Genomic DNA, 26,904 nt, shown 5'->3' on the forward strand with positions numbered 1-26,904 from the left:
GGAATTGAAAAAGCCAATTGCCAAGTGACTTAAGAATCATTGGAAAAACCCACACTTTAAAAAGGTCGAAGTACCTGGGAACCACGGTAGAACCTTGCATTATGTGATGGGCTCCATCAGTTGCAGTTTCTTAAATGTGTATGAATGCTGCTTTATTACATATGATGAAGTCCCTAGTGATTCATAGAACATTTTTAATTAAGTCCATGAACAATCAAATCTACAAAGATCAGAACTGTAAATGCTTAAAGTCAAATAGTTTCTCCCATAAGTCTGTACTATAGACACCTTTCAGTCCTCTATTCATAAAAGGATTGAGAGGTGTTTTGAGTAACAACTAAGGGCAAGCTCTCGGGAGTCTTCCTGTTTCCTATGCTAAGCTGTGTGTGTTTCACCATAAAACATTTTGTACAGAAAGTAGTGGTAAAGCCATCAGGGATTCAATGGGGACTCAGATTAAAAACATTTGCTCAGCCTTTTAATATATGAAAGTCTGGAAGTCTAAAAAGAACACAAAAGGCTTTCTCAAGAGAATTATTGAACTAATCATGTTTTGTTAGTTCATTCAGAATGATTGAGATGAGTTTTTAAGACGGGAGTATGTACTGGACAAACCACTTGATCAAGACAGCATTGGATGATTCATCCAGCAAGGATCCTTATTGCCACATCCTGCATTCATTCAGCAGAAGGTTATACAAGGTGACCTCCAAGAGCCATTTAGTTTTCAACTATAACTTGACCCAAATGTATTTGTACTGGCTCCCTCCTAAAGAGGTCAGTCAATGATACATTTTATGTGGTCTATCAAGAGTATCTGTATAGGATCAAGGCATCTAATACACAATGCATTCCAAATCAAGATAACCTTCTTAACTTACATTAGAAAACTTGAGAAATCAACATGCCTCTTACTTTTCATGCAGACATGAGTAGTTACGGCCAATGGCAGCAGCTCTGAACCAGAAAGCCAGTGTCTGTACACAACTCTACTAATCTCATTGATGCACTGTTTGACCTTTTTGCATCTCATCTGCCATCTGTTGGTTACCCGCTAAAAGCATGCCTTCTGGAACTCCGGTTTCCACATCGCATAGCAGTTCTGCTTTTGCATTTATCTTACACACATTTCTTTAACTGCTCTGTGCCATCTAATCTTAACTCCCAGTGTTGTCACACTTCCAGCATTTGGCCTTCTTTACGTTACTACACTAGAGTCTCACTTATCCAACATAAACGGGCTGGCAGAAAGTTGGATAAGCAAAAATGTTGGATAATAAGGAGGGATTAAGGAAAAGCCTATTACACATCAAATTATGTTCTGATTTTACAAATTAAGCACCAAAACATCAGGTTTTACAAGTTGACAGAAAAAGCGGTTCAATACACGTTAGTTACCGTGTTTCCCCGAAAATAAGACATCCCCATAAAATAAGACCTGGTAGAGATTTTGGGGGATTGTCTAATATAAGACATCCCCCGAAAGTAAGACCTAGCGGCGGCGGCGGGCTCGTTCGGTAGTCTTAAGTATGCTTACTCACACTTGAATATGATTTATCCCCAGTAAACTTCACAAGATCAGGCCCTCAAATTAAGCTTGCAAATCCTCTTTACAGAAATACTGACACTTTTACATTTTTAAAAAACTGAAACCCCTAAGCTTTAAATAGCTCATTAAACAAATGCAACCTTCTCCCCCCAAAGAGAAGAACAGTCAGTTGTATTATACATTTAATAAATGAAATTGATCTGAAAACACGAACGGAACATTTATACAGTTCTGTTGTTTACACAGTGAAATAGCCTGTAAAATTCCTACCTACACCATGGCTGCCATTTCCTTAACTACAGCATAACAGGTTATATAACAATAATTATTTCCAAAGTGGTTCTTGTATGCATTCCTCTTTCTTCTTCTTTTTTATAAAAAAAGTTACATATTAATTACTCTAGAAAGCTTCTGCACTCTGTTTAGCAGCAAGTCTCCTTTTTTTATTGTTTCTTGGTACTGCCAGTTCTTGCTGTCAGGCCTACAGATGGGAGGGAAAAGAGAATTAGTTGGAAATTGTTCTACATCAGGCTTTCAAACTGTGTTCCTTGGAAAGTTATCAGGTACTCCATAGTAAGCAAGGAGGAATGGCAGCCAGGATTATGTCAAAGATAGTTGGTTCACGAATCCCTCCTTTAACATGCAATTAGCACATAGCATCCCTATGTTTTAGATCATACACATACACACGTGTGGGTGAGGCCAAAGTTTTGGCTAGTTACTAGTTGGACCTCAGAAAATGCCAGAGTCTTGGGAAGGGTAAATAATGTGATTACATGAAGCTGAAAAATTATATGCAAAAAGTTCCCTGTCATAATGACAACTAAAGAGTATTAAAAGCTAGCATTTGGGGACCAGAACTTAGATCACCAGCTGCTCTTAATTAACTTTATGTCTTCAGCCCAATACCTGTATTAGTGCCTTTCACAACAGCTACAATGGGTTTGGCAATCATTTAACATTCAACTATATATACTAATTATTATCTAGTAATTATCATTTGACCACATATTGCCCCAAATATAGTAAGAAAAATGACTAGTACCTGTTGGTTTCTACTATTTCATTGACTTTGTCTATTTTGCAGTGTAATCTCCCAGCAGCAATAAATCTTGAAAGTTCCCTGTTTTTTAAAAACAATGCAAAAATTGTTAGACCCTTTTTTTTACACGTAGACTAGTGGTTTTACTTGCCATTCTGTTCCAAGTACTATAGGAAGAATGGCATATACTGCAGAATACTGAAATAGTGCTTCAATATCTGGCAATGGGTTCCCAGCTGCACGTGCCATCATCATGGAGTGCAGAGGCCATGATGAAGAACCTTAAGAATAGAACACTAGCACTTGTAATGAGGTCCAGAAGATCAGAGTCAGCCTGTACAACTGGTGCAGTATGGTCCATATATTTTGTCACATCTCCATATATCAGAAGGCACACCAAACAATTCTGAACCAAGTATAATCTGTCCACTGGTCAAAAAAGGGTTCCACATCCTTAAATCAAGACATGTTCCTCCTGCTGATTTCCAAAAGCAGATTGTTCGTTAAGGACATGAAAGTCCATAAATTTGTTAAAGAACTATCAAAAAAGACTGGGCAGGTTTGTGTCTGCTCCCCAGCAGCCAAAGGAAGCATCCCCCAACCGCACCAAGATCCTCCAGAGTTCATTTCTTTTGGCTTAACTAAAGGCCAACCCCCCAAAGGTCAGCATTTGTGGACTATGCAACTCTGGTACTTTTCTCATATTGTTTTGGGTGTGATTTGTCTCCATTACAGGCAGTCCCCAACTTACAGACTCCTTGTTACAAATGGGGGTGAGACAACAGGAAATTAAGAGGAAATCTACCCATAGGAAGGTAAATTCACTCCTGCAGGAGTTATCTTGGGAGAAAGGTGTCTCCATTGAAGTGTTATCAACAATCCTTGCTTCCACGACAGCCCAATAGGTTCAAAATCCAATTGTCACAGGGATAGAAGGTGAGGAGAAATCTTCTGAAAAGCACCCCCGAGATGGCCATCTAGCCTCTGCTTAAAAGCCTCCAAAGAAGGAGCCTCCACCACACTCCGGGGCAGAGTGTTTCATTGCTAAACAGCTCTCACAGTTAAGAAGTTCTTCCTAATGTTCAGGTGGAATCTCCTTTCCTGTAGTTTGAAGCCATTGTTTCGTGTCCTAGTCTCCAGGGCAGCAGAAAACAAGCTTGCTCCCTCCTCCCTATGATTTCCCCTCACATATTTGTACATGGCCATCATGTCTCCTCTCAGCCTTCTCTTCTGCAGGCTAAACATGCCCAGCTCTTTAAGCAGCTTGTCAAGGACAGAACGCCACAAGATTCAAAGTAACAGAGTTTATTAGATTACAGAACTCAAAAATGCCCGTAAAACACAAGGGCCAGGCAGTTTTTGCCTTTAGGAGCAAAAAGGGGCAAAAGTAAATGTTCAAAAGATAAACCGGATTAAACCGGAGTTTAATCCGGGTAAAAACAAACTGCTTTCTTCAGCCTGGGTATAAACGAAACGAAAGCCAAGGAACAAAAGATACAAAGAATGCAACTAATTGGCAGCAGATTCCTCTCTGCTGCCAACACTGTGCTTAGAGTAACTTGCGTCGCTCCCCCACACACACACAGCAGACAGGATCTCCAACACGAGTAAAACAGCCAAGGATTGTAGCAGTTGAGTAGACCAGTTCCGTTCCGTAGATCAAAGCCAGAAGCAGACGTTTGTAGTTTTTCCAAGTCCAAGAAGGGGGGAAGACAAGCCGTGGTCAGTTCAGTCCGAGTTCTCAAAGCAGGAGATGGCGTCCGTCAAGAAGACGACGGAGGGTCAAGCTAATAAGAGTAAGCACAGGTTTGCACAAACAAATGCCCACACAATCCCTCCCGCCGTCTGACCCTGGATTCCAATCAACTTACGTCACAGCACAGGAAAGCACACAAGTCTTCAGGGAAGCGTCCCACACACACACGGATCCCAAGCGTTTGCCCAGATTACCTTGCCCAACGCAATTTGCAATTGCTCCCAAGCCCCATTTTATGCCAGTTACAAATCTTCATCACTGTCAGCTGTCCTCCTTAACCCGGGCGTTTCCTCATCACTTTCCTCGTCAGAGCTGGAACACCTCTGACTACGCCCAACAGCATCTCCAGCTGTGGATCCCGTCCCATCCCTCCAGCTAAACCATGGGTCTAATCCTGAAGGTCCCCATTCATCTTCTGTCCCATCATGTCCAGTGGCACCCACTTCCTCCCTTACCCGAGTCCAATCCATCTCATCCTCCTCTGAGCTAACCAGCCCCTCCTCCATTCTCTCCGTAAACCCTTCGAAAGACTCCTCGTCAGATGGTGCTGCAAATATGTCTCGCAGTCTTTTTCTCTCTCGCTCCTCGAGAGTATCTGACTCTCGAGGAGTCTTACGCCCACGTCTGTCAGTAACAGAGCCATGAGGCTCAATCATAACACTATCCCCTCTCACAAAGGCCTCCTCCCCCGATGGCGGAGAAGTGGCAGTGATACCCTCCGCTATAGCACCACGACGACTAGAGGTATCAAGTTTCAACAGCGAACGATGAAAGACTGGATGGACCTTTAAACTAGACGGTAAACGCAAACGAAACGCAACAGAAGAAATCTTTTTAACGATAGGAAAGGGACCCAAATACCGAGGCGCAAACTTTCCCCCAGCCTGTTTAATATGTTTGGAAGATAACCACACCAAATCCCCTTCTTCCAACTCCTCCCCTGCCTGCCTGTGGCGGTCAGCCTGAGTCTTCTGCGTTGCCTTAGCTTCCAACAGTAAGCGACGGGCAACATCATGCAATGCAGCCATTTCCGAAGAGCGGTACACAGGGTCCGAAGAGACCACATTGGTCGACGGCGCCACACCTCCCCGTGGGTGAAAACCATAAGTTAGCTCAAATGGCGTATGCTGACTAGACGTGTGCACCGCATTGTTGTAAGCAAATTCCGCCACCGGTAACCACTTTACCCAAGCCGTGGGTTGATCTAAACAAAAACAACGCAGATACTGCTCTAAGAGCCCATTAACCCGTTCCGACTGTCCATCCGTTTGCGGATGGAAAGCTGAAGACACGTTTAACTTAGTCCCCAAACACTCATGGAAGTGTTTCCAAAAGCGTGACACAAATTGCGGAGCCCTATCTGAAATAATCACCTCGGGTGCTCCGTGCAAACGATAGATGTGCTTTGTAAATAGTAAGGCCAACGTAGGGGCCGCCGGAATGGTTGAACAAGGAATAAAATGAGCCAGTTTACTAAATAAATCCACCACCACCCAAATACAAGTATAACCCCCAGACTTAGGCAAATCTGAAATAAAATCCATGGAAATGATTTGCCATGGCCTCTCCGGAACAGGTAAAGACGATAACAACCCTCTAGGGCGCCCAACAGGCGTCTTACTCTGCTGACAAATGGCGCAGCTGTCACAAAAGCGCAGAATGTCTTGCCGCATCTTTGGCCACCAGTAGCTCCTGGTGATAAGCTGTACGGTCTTGAACCTGCCAAAGTGCCCAGCCATGGGTTCGTCATGGTGGGCTCTAATCACCTCCAACCTGAGGGTCCCTACTGGTACGTAAACCTGCCCCCTACGCACCAATACCCCGTCTTGATCCTGGAGATGTGGCAGTATGGTACGGTTACCTGCAGAGAGCAGCATCAGTTGCTCCTGAGTCCACACATCATCCTTCTGAGCCTCAAGGATCTGGTCATGTAACCCAAGCTCATTATCTACAACACACAGAGAGGCAGTAGGCAAGATGGTCTGACATACTACCTGCTCATTGGTCTTAAATTCCGGCTTGCGGGATAAAGCATCGGCCCGCAAGTTTGCCTTCCCCTCCACGAACTGCACCTTGAAGTTAAACCTGGAGAAAAACAAAGCCCAGCGGATTTGACGCTGGTTTAACTTCTTTGCTGTTTGCAAGTGCTCTAAGTTCTTGTGATCAGATCTGACCACGATCTGGTGCCGTGCCCCTTCAAGCCAGTGCCGCCACACCTCAAACGCCACCTTAATCGCCAACAACTCCTTCTCCCATATGGTATAGTTCTGCTCGAAGGGTGTTAGTTGCCGCGAGTAAAATCCACAGGGACGCAAGGTCCCTGAGGAATCCTTCTGAGACAATACAGCCCCCAACGCGTAGCTAGAAGCGTCCGCTTCTACCACGAACGGTTTGTCAACATCAGGATGGGTTAGTATGTTGTCCGATTGAAAACTAGACTTTAGTTGTAGAAACGCCTCGTGAGCTTCCCGCCCCCACACAAATGGCTGTTTCTTGCGCAGAAGCTGCGTCAAAGGTACCGTGAGCTTTGCAAAATTCGGAATAAACTCCCGGTAGTAATTAGCGAAACCCAAGAACCTTTGTACATCCTTCTTAGTCTTCAGCTCCTGCCATGAGTTGACGGCGTCAACCTTATGTGGGTCCATTTTAAGTTCCCTACCTGACACTACATGACCTAGGAACTCCACTTCAGGCACATGAAAGACGCACTTGGAAGCCTTGGCGAAAAGCCCATTAGCCCGCAGTCGGTGCAGAACCTGCTTGACATGTTGACGATGTTCTTTCTCGTCCTTAGAAAAAATCAAGATATCATCCAAATAAATCACTAAAAATTGGTCAATTAGGTCCCTGAACACATCGTTCATGAACCTCTGGAATACCGCAGGAGCATTACAAAGCCCAAAAGGCATGACTCGGAACTCGTGGCATCCGAAACACGTGTTAAATGCCGTCTTCCATTCATCCCCTTCCCGTATACGGATTAAGTTATAGGCCCCCCGCAGGTCAAGCTTGGTAAAGACCTTAGCCCCTTGCACCCTTGATAACAGTTCCGAGATTAAAGGGAGCGGGTACCTATCCCGAATGGTGTATTTGTTTAGGATCCGATAGTCACAGACCAGCCTAAGTTCCCCAGTCTTTTTGGCTACAAAGAATACTGGTGCCGCAGTTGGAGAACTAGATGGGCGAATAAACCCCTTGGCTAAATTTTCATCTAGAAACTCCCGCAAAGCTTGCCTTTCCGGTACAGTCAAGGCATACAGCCTCCCTGCTGGCAGTTTCGCACCTTCTGCCAACTTGATGGCGCAATCATATGGCCTGTGCGGTGGTAATTTGTCCGCTTCTCTTTTACAAAATACATCAGAGAACTCCCCATACTCAGCAGGCACTCCCTCCATATCAGAATGAGTAACATTTAGAGTGCAACAGTCCTGCCTCTTTAAAATCACTTTACGTGTTGCCCAATCTACTTGTGGGTTTACTACAGCTAGCCAATCCATCCCCAGGATCACATCATATCTAGGCAAGCTCGTAATATCCCACACAAACGTTCCCGTTACTCCCTGCACCTCCCACGTTACTGCTGAGGTTTCATGGTTAACCACCCCAGTCTCCAGCAGTCTCCCATCTGCTCCTTCCACCCACACGTCGCATGCCTTGCGCACTCTAGGAATGCCATGCTTCTTAGCAAACTCAATATCTACATAGGAGACCGTAGCCCCTGAGTCCAGCAGTGCCAAAGTAGAAACAAGTTCCCTTCCCCCAACAGATAATGTAATGGGTACGAAAACATGCTTCCTCCCCTCAGTTGACTGCTTGAGGAGCCCTAGTGCGTTGGACTCACGTCGCACTAGGGCTGGCCTTTTCCCGAAAGCTGGGAAGGTTTCACATTACAATTTTTGGCAAAATGCCCAGCATTCCCACAGTACAAACACAAGCCCAGCTGCCTCCTACGGCTCTTTTCCTCTGTAGGCAGCTTTTTAAAGACCCCAAGCTCCATGGGCTCTTCCCCCATCACCACAGGTGCCCTGGTTACATGCATGGGTGGCGCACACATTGCTTTTGAGTGTTTACGAGCCTCGAACCTTGCGTCTAAACGCAGCACCTTAGCTACTAAGGCGTCCCAGCTTTCAGCCGGCTCCAAGCGTGCTAATTCATCCTGGAGCATATCACTTAACCCGGCAGTAAATAAAAGCATGAATGCATTTTCCCCCCAATCCAGCTGGTGGCGATACAGGTTAAACTTATTTAAGTAATCCAAAACAGTCCCCTTTCCCTGTTTCAACCGATACAGAGCCCACCCAGCGTTCTCCGTGCGGAGAGGATCCCCAAAAGTATCAGTTAACAACTTTTTGAAATTATTCAAATTGTCCTTGACTGGGTCATTTCCCAAAATTAAATTAGTGGCCCATTGTCCTGCGGGACCGGTCAACAAACTCAAAATAAAGGCCACCTTGCTAGTGTCTGTAGGAAAAGCATGAGCACTGAGCTGAGAAAAATAAAGCTCCACTTGTGCCAAAAAGGTTGGCAACTTGCACCTGGTTCCGTCAAAGCGTTCAGGAGTCAAAACATGTCCTTTCACAGCCTGAGCTGTTTGGCTAACGGTAAAAGCCGTTTGCAATTGGTCTACTTTGGCCCTTAACTCATCCATCGTCTTCCTGACGGGTTTATTGCTGCAATAAACTTTTTATGGGCGTTGGGCAATCTGTCAAGGACAGAACGCCACAAGATTCAAAGTAACAGAGTTTATTAGATTACAGAACTCAAAAATGCCCGTAAAACACAAGGGCCAGGCAGTTTTTGCCTTTAGGAGCAAAAAGGGGCAAAAGTAAATGTTCAAAAGATAAACCGGATTAAACCGGAGTTTAATCCGGGTAAAAACAAACTGCTTTCTTCAGCCTGGGTATAAACGAAACGAAAGCCAAGGAACAAAAGATACAAAGAATGCAACTAATTGGCAGCAGATTCCTCTCTGCTGCCAACACTGTGCTTAGAGTAACTTGCGTCGCTCCCCCACACACACACAGCAGACAGGATCTCCAACACGAGTAAAACAGCCAAGGATTGTAGCAGTTGAGTAGACCAGTTCCGTTCCGTAGATCAAAGCCAGAAGCAGACGTTTGTAGTTTTTCCAAGTCCAAGAAGGGGGGAAGACAAGCCGTGGTCAGTTCAGTCCGAGTTCTCAAAGCAGGAGATGGCGTCCGTCAAGAAGACGACGGAGGGTCAAGCTAATAAGAGTAAGCACAGGTTTGCACAAACAAATGCCCACACAATCCCTCCCGCCGTCTGACCCTGGATTCCAATCAACTTACGTCACAGCACAGGAAAGCACACAAGTCTTCAGGGAAGCGTCCCACACACACACGGATCCCAAGCGTTTGCCCAGATTACCTTGCCCAACGCAATTTGCAATTGCTCCCAAGCCCCATTTTATGCCAGTTACAAATCTTCATCACTGTCAGCTGTCCTCCTTAACCCGGGCGTTTCCTCATCACTTTCCTCGTCAGAGCTGGAACACCTCTGACTACGCCCAACAGCATCTCCAGCTGTGGATCCCGTCCCATCCCTCCAGCTAAACCATGGGTCTAATCCTGAAGGTCCCCATTCATCTTCTGTCCCATCATGTCCAGTGGCACCCACTTCCTCCCTTACCCGAGTCCAATCCATCTCATCCTCCTCTGAGCTAACCAGCCCCTCCTCCATTCTCTCCGTAAACCCTTCGAAAGACTCCTCGTCAGATGGTGCTGCAAATATGTCTCGCAGTCTTTTTCTCTCTCGCTCCTCGAGAGTATCTGACTCTCGAGGAGTCTTACGCCCACGTCTGTCAGTAACAGAGCCATGAGGCTCAATCATAACACAGCTCCTCATAGTGCTTGTTCTCCAGACTAAAATGATCAAACACCATCTGTCGGGGTTGCATTGGATGCGATTTTCCTGCTTCTTGGCAGGGGGTTGGACTGGATGGCCCGTGAGGCCTCTTCGAACTCTATGATTCTAGGGCCACAGATAGCAAAACAAATGTCACAGGGGAGTTATCCTTTCCCTGTGCTATCCAAAACTAAAAAAAACCTGTCTGGAGTTACACTTAAAAATGTACCCATTCCGACTTATATACAAATTCAATGTAACAACAAACCTACACAACCAATCTTGTTCATAACCCAGGGGTCTGCCTGTACTGTACTAGTTAGTATAATGAGCATCTCCTCTGAGTGACTTCTGTCTTGTAAAAAACATGCTTATCATACTTTAAAACTATCTCCAACCCTACTGCCTTGGGAATATACATAAGAACTGTTCATCTCATGAACATATTGAAAGAGGCATTTTTTTCATTCTACATAGTTGCCACTTTAAGCTGTTGGCAGGACATCCTACAAAAACCTTGAATTTAAACTTGGATGAAGTACTAGAGTTACCAGTCAGAGAATTCTAAATATCTCCCAAAATGACAAATTCCAGGATTCCAAAAGATGGAGTCCTGGCAACTAAAATACAATGAATGCACACTGTGAAAGTGATTATCTGATGAAGACATTTCATCAGAAACAAAGTAAGATTTAGATTTTTAATAAAGTTATGTAGAAAATTCCTGCTGCAAATGCTTTAGCATTGAGATATGGACCGCAGAATGCAAACATCAGTGAAAAGGAAAGAATGGATTGCCACAATTTGCATAGATGACCTACAGTTTTTGGATCTACTGCTAGAACATTAATTTGAAAGATCCAATATATTTACCAGCTAGACTCTAGTGGCTGACCAGTGTGCAACCAGTATAGCAACATACTGCAGGCTGACATGTACAGGAGGGGAAAGGCAAGTTATGGTAAAATAAGTTTCAGGAGGACAGTAAGGCAATGTACAAGGGATCCACATTTTATCCAACCCAGCCCCTATGACACAAAGTGATCCATGTCTTATTTAATGTAATTCCCACAGGCACCCAGCCACCTTTTCCTAAAAGCTGTCCAACAAGAATCCGGTCTCCAGACAACTGTCATTATCAAAGATAACAGACCAGAAATCAAATGCAGGAGGTTGGTTGACTCTTCTTCTGTCACAATATAATAGAATCACAGAACTGGAAGGGCATGAGAGTAATTTAGTCCAGTGCTTCTTAAAATTTGGGTCCCAACCCCAAATGGGGTCTCTTTAGCTCAATGTTGGGGTTTCTGAAAGTCACTTGGTGGCTGTTTCAGACACTTACATGAACCTATTGTGTAGTGTTTATAGTAGACTTTGCAGAAGATGCTTCAGCTGTACTTCATAAAAATGAAAGCCAGCTTGTTCAGCAAGCCATGCAAATGCTGATTTAACAGATGTTTGATTTTTATACCTATTTTAAAACAGCTATATATATGGGGCCATGTAAACATTTCTTGGGCTGCAAGGTTCCCAAATGGAAAAGTTTAAGAAGCCCTGATCTAGTCAAAAAGAGACAAAGTCAGATTTGATCCAAGCAATGAGATATGATTCAGCGATGGCATTTCAAAGGCTGTCCTCCAGGTTTTGGGGACACGGATGCAAAGAAATCACCCATATTATAAAAAGGTTAAGAGTTGTAGGAGACTCTCCAACTTATTCCCATCAAATAGTTCGCACCAGGAGGAATTCTTCCTAACATTTAGGTGCAATGTTTTTTCCTGAAATTTGAAGCTCCTGCTCAATTGTGTGCTAGTCTTTGGAGCAGCAGAAAAGAAGCTTGTCCACGTCTCCTCAATGTGCTGTACTTTCCGATATTTAAACAAGTCTTTCGTGTCCCCTTCTCTCAGGCTTCTCTTCTCCAAGCTAAACATCGCCAGTTCCCTAAGCTTCTCCTCAAAGGGATTCATAGTTTTCAGACCTTTGGCCATTGTGGTGGCCCTTCTGTAGACACCTTCCAGCTTGACCATCTCCTTCTTGAATTGCTTTGGCTTCCAAGGTCAAGCAAAGGGGGAGAAGGGCATCACTGCTCCATCTCTCAAAGGTACATCAGAGAATTCCCAGCCCCAAATCCCGTTTCTTTCAGAAGGAAGGGATCCTAAATGCCTGCCTTTCCACAGGCATCTTCACAATTCCCATTAGGTGCCATGCTAGTCAAAGCCATGACTTCTTCTGCATCTTGAGAGGCATCTTGCTTAACCTTGTTTGCTCCTGTCTCCAACTGCCTTTTCTCTGCTGTCTCCTTCTGCCCCACGGAAGGCACTGCAAGAAGAAAGGGAGCTTCTGTGTCTCGATTTCCACCCCATCTGCTTGAATCCTGAGGGTGGCGCTGAGTGTCTTGCACGCAGCCTCCTCGACCTGGGCCGCTCCTCCTCCTCCTCTTCCTCCGGGCATGTAGAGTGCGGCTTGCAGGGTCTCCTCCGCGGCGGCTCCTTTCATCTCCCGGAAGACACTCCGTAGCAGTACCCCCTGATCTAATCTAACTTCTTGCCAGTACAGAACCTTCATCTGAAGCATCCACCTTTCCACCATTTTGTCTAACTCCAGCAGCATTAAATATTTATTGCCCTAATCTTTTAAGTTTTATAATCCAATGGTTCTCCCTTTTCTATATGACATTACTTCTAATGAGGAAAACAATATATGAACCTTGTTGTCTAAGCAGGTGTGAAATTGCTTTTCAAATCTTAGAAACTTGTTTTTTTTAAAAAATACTTACTGATCTATGAACTCTACACAGACTCCGAAAGCATCTGCCATGTAACCGAGAGTAAGTGACCTATAGGATTCTAGGAGTTGGCTGTAGGCATGGATTCTCATTTCTCGAACATAATAGCGATAGTGAGGGGCAAACAGCCAGTCTTTCTTCATCTCTTGCTCTACAGTGGCTGAAATATAGAAACATTACATATAGAAGATAATATCTCACAGAAATCTTGCTCTGTCCTACATACTTGCCAGCATCAGCATTAATGTCTTTGTTTGCAGTGCCCCCAGCTAAGTTCAAATATTCAGCACACATAGCTAAGAACCATGCAACAATGGTAGAAAGCATGTTCTGGTTTTAACAGATATAAATAGTATTGATATAGTATCCTAATGAAGTACCCTCTGCCTTACTTCACACATGTTCAACCTGCCAGTATATGGGGATTAAATTGCTTGTTTTGCTTGTTTCTGGGAAATCTCCTACCCCTGTATAGTTCACCAAGTTTAAGAGAGTTAGCACAATCCTAACACAATTTGAATATGCCTTATTCAAAATTTCAAAATCCAAAATACTCCAAAATCTGAAATTAACCATGTGGATGGTTGCTTTCTGATGGTGCAATGTACATAAACTTTGTTTAATGTCACAATTTACTTAAAATATTAAATAAAAAATACTTCCAGGCTATGTGCATGTGTATGAAACAGAATGCCATGTTTTCACTTGGATCCCATTTCCAAGATACTGCGCTATGTACGTTATGCAAATACAGGCATTTCAATCCTCCCCCCCCCCCCCCCCCCCGGCCAATCCGCCAAAGTATTTCTGGCCCTAAACATTTAGGGTAAGAGATATTCAACCTGTACTTGAGCTCTGTGTCAGCCACTTTCCATCTACAAAGTCATACAGACCAGAAATAAAAATTCCTTACCCAGTGACTGGAAGAAAACTGAATAGCGGCATTCATAGAGTGAAAATAGATACTGCCGCACTTTGGGTAAACTGTGCAACACTTCGAGGATCTCTGCCCCTTTGATCACCTACATAAGGTAAGGCAAAAAACCAAAACTCAGACATAAGAGGAATAAGGGAAGACAGGTTCTGAAGGTTCTCTGCAAAAGCAGCTGCTTAGCTTACCTTCTCCCTAAGGTCAGGCCTGTCTAATGCAATCATACTGACATAGACTGTGTATGTTACAAAGGTTTTGTAATCCATCAGTTCGTAGGATGTAAATGTAGAAACTGTGTCTAGGAAGAGCTCAGCTGCCTGCTTGAAGTCTCGAATGGCCACACAGTAAAGACCCTGGTAGACCTTGAGGCGATTCCGTCGGTCCCAGTCTCCTCCTTCCTCTATTAAACTTTTAAAACAGAAAGGTATGTTGTCATCCCACAGTTCTTAGCAAGGTGTACACCTACTTAAATTTGAAATGAGATGAGAAAGCTAGTTAAGCAGACAAAGCCATGCCCTACAGCCACTCAGCTAATCCAAATATAATATATAGTCAGCCCTCCACATTTGCTGAGGTTAGGGACACAGACCCTCATTAAAATGAAAAATAAAACAGTTGGGAGTTTTTACCTGAGAGAACATCTCTCTAGGAATTTCTAGGTCCTCCATCAGTCAATTTCTGCTGAAACAAACCACAAAATTGCACTGAAGAACCTAGATTTTCCTAGAAAGATGTCCTTGCTAGGAATTTGTAGGCCCTCTGGCATGAATCCATGGTCAGTTCCCAGACCACAGAGTCAAACTGGAAGACCTAGAGATTTCTAGAGAGCATTTAAATCAAATCTGTGAATAATGAAACCCACAGATGTCACACCTGCAAATATGCCATTCTAGAGGATAACGTCATCTAGAAAATATTTACTTTGATCAGCTAAACTAATGAAAATTTGGGTTATGCCAAATTTATGCCACAACAATCCCATAGTTAAAATCTGTGCAGATTGTAGGACAGGGGGATTACAAATTTCTCTTTACACACCAATGAATGGTTTAAATTCATATGCAATGAATAGTAGTACAGAATGTAACAATACCTATTAAAAGCACTGTCTAGCCAACAGGGAACAAAAGCAGGACAAAGAGAAACCCCATTGGTCTCACTGATTCCAAGGGGGAATAAGGGAAATCCTTTTGCCAACCTAAGATTAGAGGAAGATCCTCCCAGCTAAAGTTTTCTAATTGGAATGAAATATATTCAGAGGAATGTGCCCAGCTCTGAAAAGTGGAGCTTGGCAGGTCTGGAGAGTGGGAAAAGTATTTCTGGACCCGCTGAAGCCTGGATTAGGTCCATAAAATTGAACATCCTTCCACTCTATGATAAAGAAAATAGAAATTATACCTTTTGGCTTTTTCCGTGTTCCGTGTGATGAGGTCATTGTCCATATAAAACAGGCCAATTCGGAGAAGATAGAACACAATATCCAGTCGATGTCCCAAAGCCACTGTTTTGTCATATGTCTTCCGAAAGGCTGTCAGAGCAGCTTCCTACCAATGTAATATTTGCTAATGTTAGACTCTACAGAAATGCCTTGGTAACAGACATACTTTGCCTATGCATGCAATATCCACAATCCTGCACCACTTTTTACAACGGAGCAAAGAAAGGGACGTGTATGGACAAGGAGATCACTGCTCAGTAAATCAGTCATGACAACATCTTCTGGAGTCTAAAAGATGTTACTATTTTCCAATCAAGTTTTAATCCCCTTGATTTTCTGAGTGAAGGCTGCATTCCCTCAGATCCTCTCACCAGTGTAAAATACAGGGAATGAAGGAGAGATTTTCTGTGTCAAACTGAGATTTGGAGTAGAGACACTTTCCTGCATGGCAGGTGGCAGACTGCTTTTCTAAAAAACTAATATCTGGAGCAGGTACCTTTTTCCAAAACCCAGAGCAGTAAGAGACAATTCCACACTTTCTAGTCCTACAGTACTATGTAAAGTGCTGGTCTGTAGAACTGCACCAAATTGTGAACTACTGACTGCCAGTTTATTTTTTTAAAAAAAATACAGGAAAGATGGGATCAGATGATACCAATGGATACAAATATGCTACTGGTCTCTGTCACACTAGAAAAAACAATGCTAATGTCCAACATCATATAACATGAAAATATATGGAGAGGTTTTGATGGATGAAAGGGTTCTTGGTACATACAAGCAAGGAATAGCTCTCAGGCTATGACTAGTGCTGGGTCTACAACTGCAATAAAACCCAGATTATCTACTTTGAATTGGATTATATGGCAGTGTAGACTCATATAATCCAGATCAAATCAGATACGGATTATGCGTTTTGATAGTCTGGTTTTTATGGCAGTGTAGACCCAGCGTTAATCAAAAAGCCCATAACAAAAAAGTAATGGCAAACTTACAGTTGAGGACTGAACTCATGAAATTAATGAACTAGACTAGAATTTGGGACCCCACAACAATAGGTTTGTCATTATAGCTGTGCTAGTTTACCATTGTTGTTCCCTAATTAATGAGGATTAATATGCTGCTTGTCACCATTTCCACATGATGAACAAGGAGGCGAAGGTGTCTATCCATTCCTTCCATTTACTGAGGCTTTTTCCATAAGTATAACATGTTTTATTTGTCATACATTTCCAGAAATTCCAATTGATTGTAAGCAGCTGATGAACAGTGAAAATGTAAGCCAAATAAAAATTGGCCCTAAATAGCCACAAGTTTCTATCTGAAGGACAGTCAACTCAATGGTGCAGAAGCAGGGCTTCTTATCATCTTATCTTCTCTATTCACATGATAGTTACTCTGATAGCCATGACGAACTTCAAAAAGCAACATGCAAGTCAAGCATGTTTCCAGATGCTACTTAGAGCAATGGTTCCCAACCTGTGGGTCCCCATATGTTCTGGCCTTCAACTCGCAGAAATCCTAACAGCTGGTAAACTGGCTGGGATTTCTGGGAGTTGTAGGCCAAAACACCTGGGGACCCACAGGTTGAAAACCACTGATTTAGAAGAACACATGAACATAATCCAGTGTAATCACTCAATGCTTTATGCAATCTGAGCCTGGCACCTACCTTGTCCCCAATCCGACAGAGGTACTCTGCTTTGGCCATCATGGCATCACGAATTTCACTTTCTCCCAAGTTCTTTTCTGCATCTTCCAGTTCGTCATCAAGCCGCTTAAGCTCATCCTCATTTGCTTTCTTCATCTTGTTTAAGAGATCGGAATCTACCTGCCAGTCAAGAGACTTGCAGAGGGATTCGTAGTACGGGGCCATATCTGAGAAGAAAATTGTCACAGTACTGGTTAAGTACTGAGTCACCAAAACACTGCAACTTCAAAGAGGAACAGCAGCAGAAACTGTAGAAGAAAATACAGTGGAAATGGCTCATCTGCTCAGGAAAATGAAGTGTAAAAAAATGTGGTGCTGTGGTTAGACCTGTTCAATGGAGACTACAGTATCCCCGAAATCAAATCCTTGTTCATATTCAAAATATTGGAATTCCAGATAACTGTATGAACTTGAATCAATCTAAATTTCTCACAACCTAATCCATCTGACGGGGTTCTTATGAAGACTAGCTAAAATTTGGTTTTAATCCGAGCGACCATTTAAAAATGTAATAAATACAGACCTGCAGTTGTAAGCAGAGCAGTATACTCTAGTATACTCAAGAGTTTTCCATCTCAGATTGCTCACCAACCATCAGTCCAATACTCTGTACCTTTCAAAGGAAATATACCTTGCCACCTTCAAAACAATTTCCTTCCAATGAAGGAGGAATAGGATATGTCTGGAAAGTTACTACAGCCAGATCGCACAGAATGATGACCCAGCACTATAAGCTGCCATCATCATTGCCATCACTTATATTTGCAGCCAACAGAGCATTAAAACTTGATATTAAAGACAAAAACAACTAAGATTCTATTTTAAAAAAAAATAATGCACGTGATTTATTTATTTACAGTATTTATATTCCACCCTTCTCACCCCGAAGGGGACTCAGGGTGGATCACATTATACACACATAGGGCAAACATCCAATGCCCAAAAACACATCAGAGACAGACAGACTCAGAGGCAATTTAACCTTCTTCTGAGGGGATGTTTGATTCTGGCCACAGGGTGGAGCAGCTGCTTCATCATCCACTGTGACGGCACTTCCTCATTCCAAGTCGTAAATTAGTTAAACTTGCCTCCCCACTTTTATAAGTGGTAACTTATTTCCTACTTGATAGATGCAACTATCTTTCGGGTTGCTAGGTCAGCAACAAGCAGGGGCTATTTTTTATTTTTTTTTAATTGACGGGTGCTCACCCCACCACGGGCTGGCCTCAAACTCATGACCTCATGGTGATGGCCCTAATTGACCTACAGAGACTCAATGGCTATGTCAGGAGTGCTATGATCATGTGTTTCTAGATAGCAGGGAGTTGGAATGGATGGCCCTTGTGGTCTCTTCTAACTTTATGATTCTATGTGACAATTTTTTAAAATATAGCTATTTGCTCAGTGTCTGACTTGGATTCTTGGAGCAAAAATGCCTCAAGACAGTCATATCGGAAAATAGGATACATTAGAGCTTTCTTTACCTCTTGATACTAATGGGCATTGAAGGAAAACATGCAATACGTTGTCAACTTCAAGGTTATTATTGGGACAGTATGTATTGCTCAGCTTGCTCTATCGGCCATCAAACAGATTATAGAGTTCAGAATATTAAACTCTGCCAAAGAAAAGGTCATTCAAGATTTCAGAATAGTTAACCACTCTAAATGTGGTATTTCATCTTCATAAGGAAGCCATAACTGACCCACAGACTGTGGGGATTTCTGGATATCTGAGCACCCCCAGAACCTCTATGTCCAATAGTCTCTATTCAAAACCCAATTTAACGCAATCTTGGCACATAAAGGGGGGAGACTGCCCTAACGAATCATTCAGTGTTGTTCAGAAGAATCTAACTTTAAATGCAGTTTGACATCATTTTGTCTGCCATGCCTAAATGTTGTGGAATCCTGGAACTTGAAGTTTGGTGAGGGACCAGCACTCTTTGGCAGAGAAGTCAACAGACTTTCTAAGACAACGATTCCCATGATTTCATAGCACCAACCCATGGCTCTCAAAACGGCGTAAAACTGCATTAATTCTAGCATTATTCAGACTATTTTCATTTTAGCACTATGTCACTAATGCCACATTTATCTATTTGCCTCACATGGAGGAGCTTATCTTCCCAATATGCAAGCCATACAAAGAGATTTGTTGGGAGGATAAACATGAATGTAAATACTGCTGAAATGATCTCCTTAGTGTCTTATTATTACTGGAGAGATTATAAAAGACTCTCTAGAAATGATACTGTAAGTACTGAGAGTTAGATGACTCATTCTCTCTCACACACACATAATGACAGTGCCACTGCTCTCCCATCTATCTTATCACTACCATGAGGCCACAGGCATAAAGGGACTGTGATGACCAGAAGGAGAACTGACCAAGGCATAATAAAGAGAACAAGGAAGGTTCACAGGCAGAAGGAAAAAAGTATGGGCAAGTATTAAGTAGAGGAAATAACAAATACACAGTTACCAAAACTAAATGGAAAATGGTAAGTAAAAACTTGCTGGGACTATATACAAATGCTTGTACAATGGTGGTTCAATCACTGCACATAGTGTGGCAGTTAACACAACATATAACCTATATTACTATTCAAGGATCTGCACAAATCAATTGTGTACCTGATGTATGACAGGTACAGCACTGCTGAAAAATTAGAAAGGTATCATAAAAACAAAGGATATTAAGATGGCACTGTAGATAGAAAGTGCAGTCCTAATCTCATCATATTAGTTCATCCATTGCCATTTGGGTCCATGCCTCCATTATACACCCATCCTTCCTGTGAGCCCTGAAGGGTACTAGGTATGTTTTTGGCTTATTGTTAAACTCTGGAGCACAGACACAAGTGACTCTTGGACTGAATGGACCTGTGGTCTTTTCCAACTAGATGATTCTATGAAAACCACAAGCCCAGTGATCGTAGAGAAGTCTTTCCAAACTTTCTACAAAATCCCAAATGTCTAATCACTCTTGCAACTTATGGTGCAATCTTCTTTGCATCTACTCAGATGGAGCAGCTATAGTTATCTCCATGGCCATCTCCTACACTACTTTTTCGCAACATACTCATCTCTTCAGCTGACTTTTTCTTTTCACCCTACTATAAAGGTTGGCAAAGGGCAAATCTACTAATCTATTAGAAATAAGTACTCTCTAATACCCTAGCAAGGATTTCTTGCTGTTGGGGGCCTTCAAGTCATTTTTGATCTATGGAGACTCTAAGACAGATCTATAGTGTTTTCTTGGAAACATTTCTTCAGAGACGGTTTGCCTTCCTCTAATGTTGAGAGTATGCAACTGGCTCAAGGTCACCCAATGTGTTTCATGGCTGAACATGAATTCAAATCCTGGCTTCCAGAGTCATAATCCAATGCTCAAAACACTACACTATGCTGGAATTCAAGGATCTCATCTTCCTGGTTGAGCAAAACAAGATCACTCTACTCCCCAGCTATGTTGCTAAATTGAAAAACCTTTAAAAAAACTAAACATCATTTATTTATGTGGAAGAGCTATGAACACTGATCATATTTGGAACCATAAATAAACTGCTAGTAGCTCAGTATTTTTAATTCAAAGTGATGTATTTTATACTAGGCACTGACTAGGAGCTCCCAGAGCTTTAATTAAAAAAGAAAACACTCCTGACCTAGCAAAAGCCCTTCATTGTGAATAAACTTTTCCTTTTTCCTACAAAGTCCCAAATGTCTAATTGCCACTAAGTCTAATATTGCAAAGTGTTGCAGGTGACACAGCAGCAACAAGCGGAAATCTATATTCCTAAATTCAATAAACAGTAATCTTAGAAGAGGGACAAGCACATCATTTCATACTGAGAAAAGAGATACAGAGCAAAAGGGACAGAAACGGAACAATCCTACTTCTAAAAATAGGTTCTACAAATACATGAATGCAAAATTGATTTTAGAAACAAAATATACAATCACTACAAGCTAAAATAATTACCTGTACAATGAACATACCAGGCAGCCCCAGGCCACCTATCTGAAACATGGAAGTATCACTAATATAATTGATAAGATTTTAATAAGAATTCTTTAAAGGTTTATCTCTCCCCCCTTCCACCTTCATCGCATCAGTTTTCAGGGACGAGGGCAACATACAACAAACTCAGCAGTCATGAAAAAGAAAGGTAAAACTTTAAAGCCATTTAAAATTTACATTATCCAAATTAAGTCAAGATTCTAGCTTAATGAAAAGTTCATTAAAATACATCAATATTCAAGAGAAGCAGTCGTAGTTAAGTAACAGACCTTTACTCACAGATGATCCCAGCTTCAATCTCTTGTATCTGCAGGTAGGACTGGGAATAACTTCTGCCTATTCTAATTTTATAGTGATTTTTATATTTATCCTTTTTATTATGTTTTTGTAGAATTTAAATCTATATTGTTTTAACATATTGTAAGGTTCCTTGTTTTTTATTACTGGGGGAAAGTGAACATAAATCAATAGAACAACAACAGTATTATCCCATTTTTCTCGCAATGAAATTCAAGATGACTTACCAAAAAAAAAAACTGGTACAACCTGGTCGTGTTACTACCATTCATTACACAAACCAATAATTTGGTTATGGAAAAATTATGTCCATAATATGATTAAGAGTAACTAACTACATGTTGAGTACATTATCCCTTATCTAAAATACTTGGGACCAGAAAAGTTTTGGGTTGCAGATTTTTATTATATTTTTTTTTGGATTTTGGAATGTCTATATTTGCATTTTTTTACAAGGGCTTTAGTCTTCTTTGCCAAAATGTGCTGGTGCCTCACCAAACCACAACTCTCATGTTCCCACAGCACTGAATCATGAGCAGTTGAAGTAATGTCAAACTGCATTCATTCCACAGAGCTTCAAGTACTATAAAATCAATCAGGATGAATTGGTTTTCTCAATCCAAGTAGGCTGAATGAATCAATTGGCTTTACCTATGTAAATTCAAAGGGAGAGGCGATTAAGAAGAAATGATAATATAAATATAAAAATAAACAGAAGTAGTCGTAGTAGTTGTCTCAGCATTTGACAAACTGAATAGGCCTCCTCTAGTTGGGCTTAACCAACTGCATGTTCAGCCACTGCTAAGAGCAGGCATGGCCAAACTTCGGCCTTCCAGGTGTTTTGTACGTCAACTCCTATAATTCCTAAGGACGTTGAAGTCCAAAACACCTGGAGGGCCGAAGCTTGCCCATGCCTGGCTAAGAGTCATTATATCCTTAGTACCTTAGTTCCTTCACCCTGGCCCTCCGAGCACATACAGAGTGCCTTCTTTTATCCATAGGGAGAACCATCATTTGAGCAAAAAAATGTGAGGATTTTAACGTAAAGGACAAAACGGGAAGCAAGGTTGCCCCCCACCCCATTAAAGGATACATCTATTGTGAAGGCACGCTGGGGGAAAATGGCTATCTGGTCTGGCTACCCAAGCGGCTTCGGTTTACCTTATAATTATACCTCAAACCCCAAAGTAAATACTCTAGAAGCTGATTAAAGATAACCAAAAATATGTTTATTGAAAACAGGAAACAGTCCTTTTAATGTATTAGAAATAATATGAGGTAAAATCACTGAAATTATACAGAAATAAAACTATATTGATTGAGAATGAAAGCTATAGAGACTATAAAGGATAAACACACAAGCTATGAGGAAACTATAAGGTAAGGACTATAGGGTATGTACAAGGCTATGAGGTAAACTGTAAGGTAAGTACGTGATTTATGTTGCCCGTTTGAATTTGCCAGGTCATAGAATCCAGACTCTAAGGTTTTTTCTCTGGAATGGCAATTGGAGGGAAAAAAGCCTCTAGAGCAGGGGTCCCCAAACTTTTTAAGTGGAGGGCCAGTTCATGGCTCCTCAGACTGTTGAGGGGCCGAATTATCATTTGAAAAAAAATACAAACAAATTCCTATGCACACTGCACGTGTCTTATTTGTAGTGCAAAAAAAACCCCAACAACAATTATTTATTTATTCATTTATTTATTTACTACATTGATACCCCACCCTCTCTCACCCCGAAGGGGACTAAGAGCGGCTTACAAGTTGTATGTACATACAATATATTATATTATTAGCATAGCACAATATTAGCATTATATATTACTATATTGTACTATACCACTGTACTGTAATATTATTAGTAATATTACATTTAATATATAATATACAATTAATATTATTATATTACACAATATTATTATATTGTATTATTATTATTAGCCACCCTGAGTCCCCTATTGGGTGAGAAGGGAGGGGTAGAAATACTGTAATAAATAAATAAATAAATATTATATTATATTATAAGATTATTATCAACATTATACGTATACACAATATATTATATTATTCGGATTGCACAGTATTAGTAAATTAAAGAACAATACAATATTTAAAAATAAAAACAATTTTAACCAACATACTGTGTAAAATCAGGATTTCAATGGGAAGTGTGGGCCTGCTTCTGACCAATGAGATAGTCAAGCTAAGTAGGATTGTTGTTGTTGTGTCTTCAAGTCATTTCGGACTTTGGGCGAGCCTAAGTCTAAAACTGAAGGCGGGGGCCAGGCCAATGACCTTGGAGGGCCACATCCGGCCCCTGGGCCTTAGTTTGGGGACTCCTGCTCTAGAGATTAGCTTCCAGGCTGAACCATCTCATCCAAACCTAAAGGGGAGTCCCAAGCTCCACCCCCAAAATGAGAGCCAATGGAACATTCCTCCCAAGAACAGCAACCAGGAAATAAGCAAGGGAGGGAAAGCCAAGTAGGACAGCACATCTATGCTACAGCAAGAATGTAGTTTGACACCACTTGTAACTGCTATGGCTCAATGCTAAGGAATCTTGGGAGCTGTAGTTTGACAGGGTTAGGGTTAGGGTCTTTAGCCTTCTCAAAGTGCGGCAGACTCTACATAGGTGGGCAATTTGATTTTTAAGAGGGGGGCATTCGAAAATAACTGAGTTTTTTGCATTTTGTAAGGTTTGAGAAACCTCATATGGCGTGTATAAATATATATTGCTGCAGACATTTTAAAAATAAAAATCAGAATGTATAGGGTGGTTAGCTGGTGACAGCCCACTAATAGTGGTGAAATCATAGAATTAAGCAGAGTGCATTTTCACAGAAAAGGGAGAGAATTCTCATGCCAAACACCCCACTTTTCTCAGGGCCCTTCCAGACAGGCCCTATATCCCAGGATCTGATCCCAGGTTTGATGTTTATCTCAGATTATCTAGCAGTGGGAACTCATATAATCTAGTTTAATGTATAAAACCGGGGATCAGATCCTGGGATATAGAGCCTGTCTGGAAGGGCCCTCATTATTCTTTTAAAATAATAATAATAATAATAGGAGGATTAGATAATGAGAACTACCGGACCCCTGGTTGACAACTATTTTGTATCTGGGTTCGGCTAGTCCATGTCAGTCCAGTTACTATCATTGCCACACAATCAGCCCACAAACTTTGTGAACTCTATTTGGCTTCTGTAAATTAATGTGGCTGTTTTATGTTTAGATTTTATGTCATTATGTAATTTTTTGATTATGCTTTGTTTAATTTATTGATGTTAGGTTTTAACGTTATTTTCATATTATGGGGTTTTTTCCTGGTATTTTATGTCGGTATTTGTCTGTTCTATAGCAACATTAAATGTTTCCCACTGTATGTTGGAATCCGCCCTGAATCCCCCTGGGGAGATAGGGAGAAACCACTCAGGGTGGTTTACAACAGATATCGGCAAACAATCAATGCCATGAGAAGCTGAACAGAGACAGAAATAACTAATCCGCCAAATCCCAAAAACAAATCCACATCTATATCAAAAATAATAACAAATTGTATTGTAATATTACAAGTATATTACATGTAATATAATATACAATTATCATATTTTATATTGTATTATATTATTATACCACATTTTATATATAATACACTACCAGTACATTTTACTATTAGTATTATATATTACGTTGTATCATATAATAGTATATACAACATGACAAGACACAAAATATACAAAGATGTCTTTTTGTTCTGCATATGAGTGTAGTGAGAAAGCTGTGGGAAAAAATTCAAAGCACAAATCATGACTTTCATAGGTCAGTTAATATATTTCTAAGAAAAAAATAAGATTGGGTTGCTGTGAGTTTTCTGGGTTGTGTGGCCATAAGCATCTTTTCCTGATGTTTCACCTGCATCTATGGCAGGCATCGTAAGGTTGTGAGGTATGCTGGAAAATATGCAAGTGGATTTATATATCAGTGGAATGTTCAGTGTGGGAGAAAGAACTCTTGACTGTTTGAGACAGGTGAGAATGTCGCAATTGGCCACCTTGATTAGCCTTTCAGTTTCAAGGTCTGGCTGTTTACTGCCTGGGGGAATCCTTTGTTGGGAGGTGTTGGCTAGCCCTGATTGATTCATGTCTGAATTCCTCTGTTTTCTGAGTGTTGTTCTTTATTTATAGTCCTGATTGTAGAGGTTTTTTAAATACTGGTAGCCAGATTTTGTTCATTTTCATGGTTTCCTCCTCTCTGTTGACATTGTCCAAATGCTTGTGGATTTCAATGGCTTCTCTGGGTAATCTGACACCTCCCAACAAAAGATTTCCCCAGACAGGAAGCAGCCAGGCCTTGGTGGTGCAACATTCACACCTGCCTCAAAGAGACAAGAAATCTTTCTCCCATCCTGGACATTCCAGATATATAAAAACCCCACTTGCCGAGTTTCCAATAAACCTCACAACCCTTAGGATGCCTGCCATAAATGTGAGCGAAACGTCAGGAGAGAATGCTTCTGGAACATGGCCATACAGCCCGGAAAATTCACAGCAACTCAGTGATTCCGCCCATGAAAGCCTTCGGCAACACAAAAATAAGATTATCAGCCGCCAAACACACTTCGCAATAAGGTTACCCCGAATCCGTACTTCAACTGTCCTTTTGCCCTTTTATTTTTCTATGTCAGGGAGGCCATGTTATTTGGAAACCTGTTTAGACCAAGTTAATCCTGGGAGCTGTAGTTTGACAAGGCCTTGGGCCTTCTCTGCCACAGAGCACTGACTCCTCACCAAACTACAGCTCCCAGGATTCCACTGAGCCATGGCAAGTACAAGTGATGTGCAACTGCCTCAATTCCGTAGTGCGGGCCCACGCCTCACCGTGTTCTTTGATGGCGGCCATGAGCTCCTGCCGGGCGGCCGGGTCCGGGCGCTGGGGCTGGAGGCTGAGCAGGAAGCGGAGCTGCGCGATACGGAGGTCCGGGTTCTTGGGCAGGCCCTCCTCCTCCAGGTTCTCCAGCGGCATCGCGGCGGCGAGGGACGGAGGAAGGAGTTAGGCTGAGAACGAGAAGAAAAAGGCGCTGCACCGGTCAGGGAGTGACTCAGGCCCTCACCCGGAAGCGGAAAGAAGCCTCCGGCAACAGGCCACGCCCATTCCGCCGCTTATGTCCAATAGCATGCGCCGCCGCTTACGTCCAATAAACCCCGCCCACACTGTTGCATATGCTCCGCCCATGTTGTTGAATACGCCCAGTAGGCCCCACAACACATCACCCCTTACGTCCGTTAGGCCCCGCTCAAATCGCTGCTTACGTATGATAGGACCCGCCTGCCGCGCTGGTTACGTCAAACAGACCCCGCCCACACCGCCGCGTATGTATAATAGGCCTTTTGCACACCATAGCGTAAGTTCAATAGGTTCCGCCCACACTGCTACATACGTCCAATAAGAGCCACCCACAACGCAGCGTGCAACCAATAGGCCCCGCCCGCTAAGCGGCTTACGTC

General features: G+C 42.1%; 1 protein-coding gene across 1 annotated transcript; it reads right to left on the reverse strand.

Moving 5' to 3' along the window:
* Positions 1 to 1,718: 1,718 nt before the first annotated feature.
* psmd6 (proteasome 26S subunit, non-ATPase 6) lies at positions 1,719 to 26,668 on the reverse strand. The gene is made up of 8 exons (XM_003223592.4): positions 26,278 to 26,668; positions 17,039 to 17,244; positions 15,327 to 15,472; positions 14,117 to 14,336; positions 13,911 to 14,019; positions 12,989 to 13,157; positions 2,595 to 2,672; positions 1,719 to 2,030 (listed from the first exon to the last, which is right to left on the reverse strand). The coding sequence occupies exons 1-8, from the start codon at positions 26,420 to 26,422 to the stop codon at positions 1,934 to 1,936; spliced, it is 1,170 nt and encodes a 389-aa protein (XP_003223640.1). The 5' UTR covers positions 26,423 to 26,668; the 3' UTR covers positions 1,719 to 1,933.
* Positions 26,669 to 26,904: the final 236 nt, after the last annotated feature.

This window comes from Anolis carolinensis, chromosome 2, assembly GCF_035594765.1.
Source record: "Anolis carolinensis isolate JA03-04 chromosome 2, rAnoCar3.1.pri, whole genome shotgun sequence".
NCBI classification, from domain to species: domain Eukaryota; kingdom Metazoa; phylum Chordata; class Lepidosauria; order Squamata; family Dactyloidae; genus Anolis; species Anolis carolinensis.

Coding starts and splice junctions, on each gene's coding strand:
- psmd6 (XM_003223592.4), bottom strand. CDS start 26,422: ATGCCGCTGGAGAACCTGGAGGAGGAGGGCCTGCCCAAGAACCCGGAC. Junction 14,020..14,116: donor GGCCTGACCTTAGGGAGAAG/GTAAGCTAAGCA, acceptor TACCTTATGTAG/GTGATCAAAGGGGCAGAGAT. Junction 2,673..12,988: donor TGTGTAGAGTTCATAGATCA/GTAAGTATTTTT, acceptor TTTAAAAAACAG/GGAACTTTCAAGATTTATTG.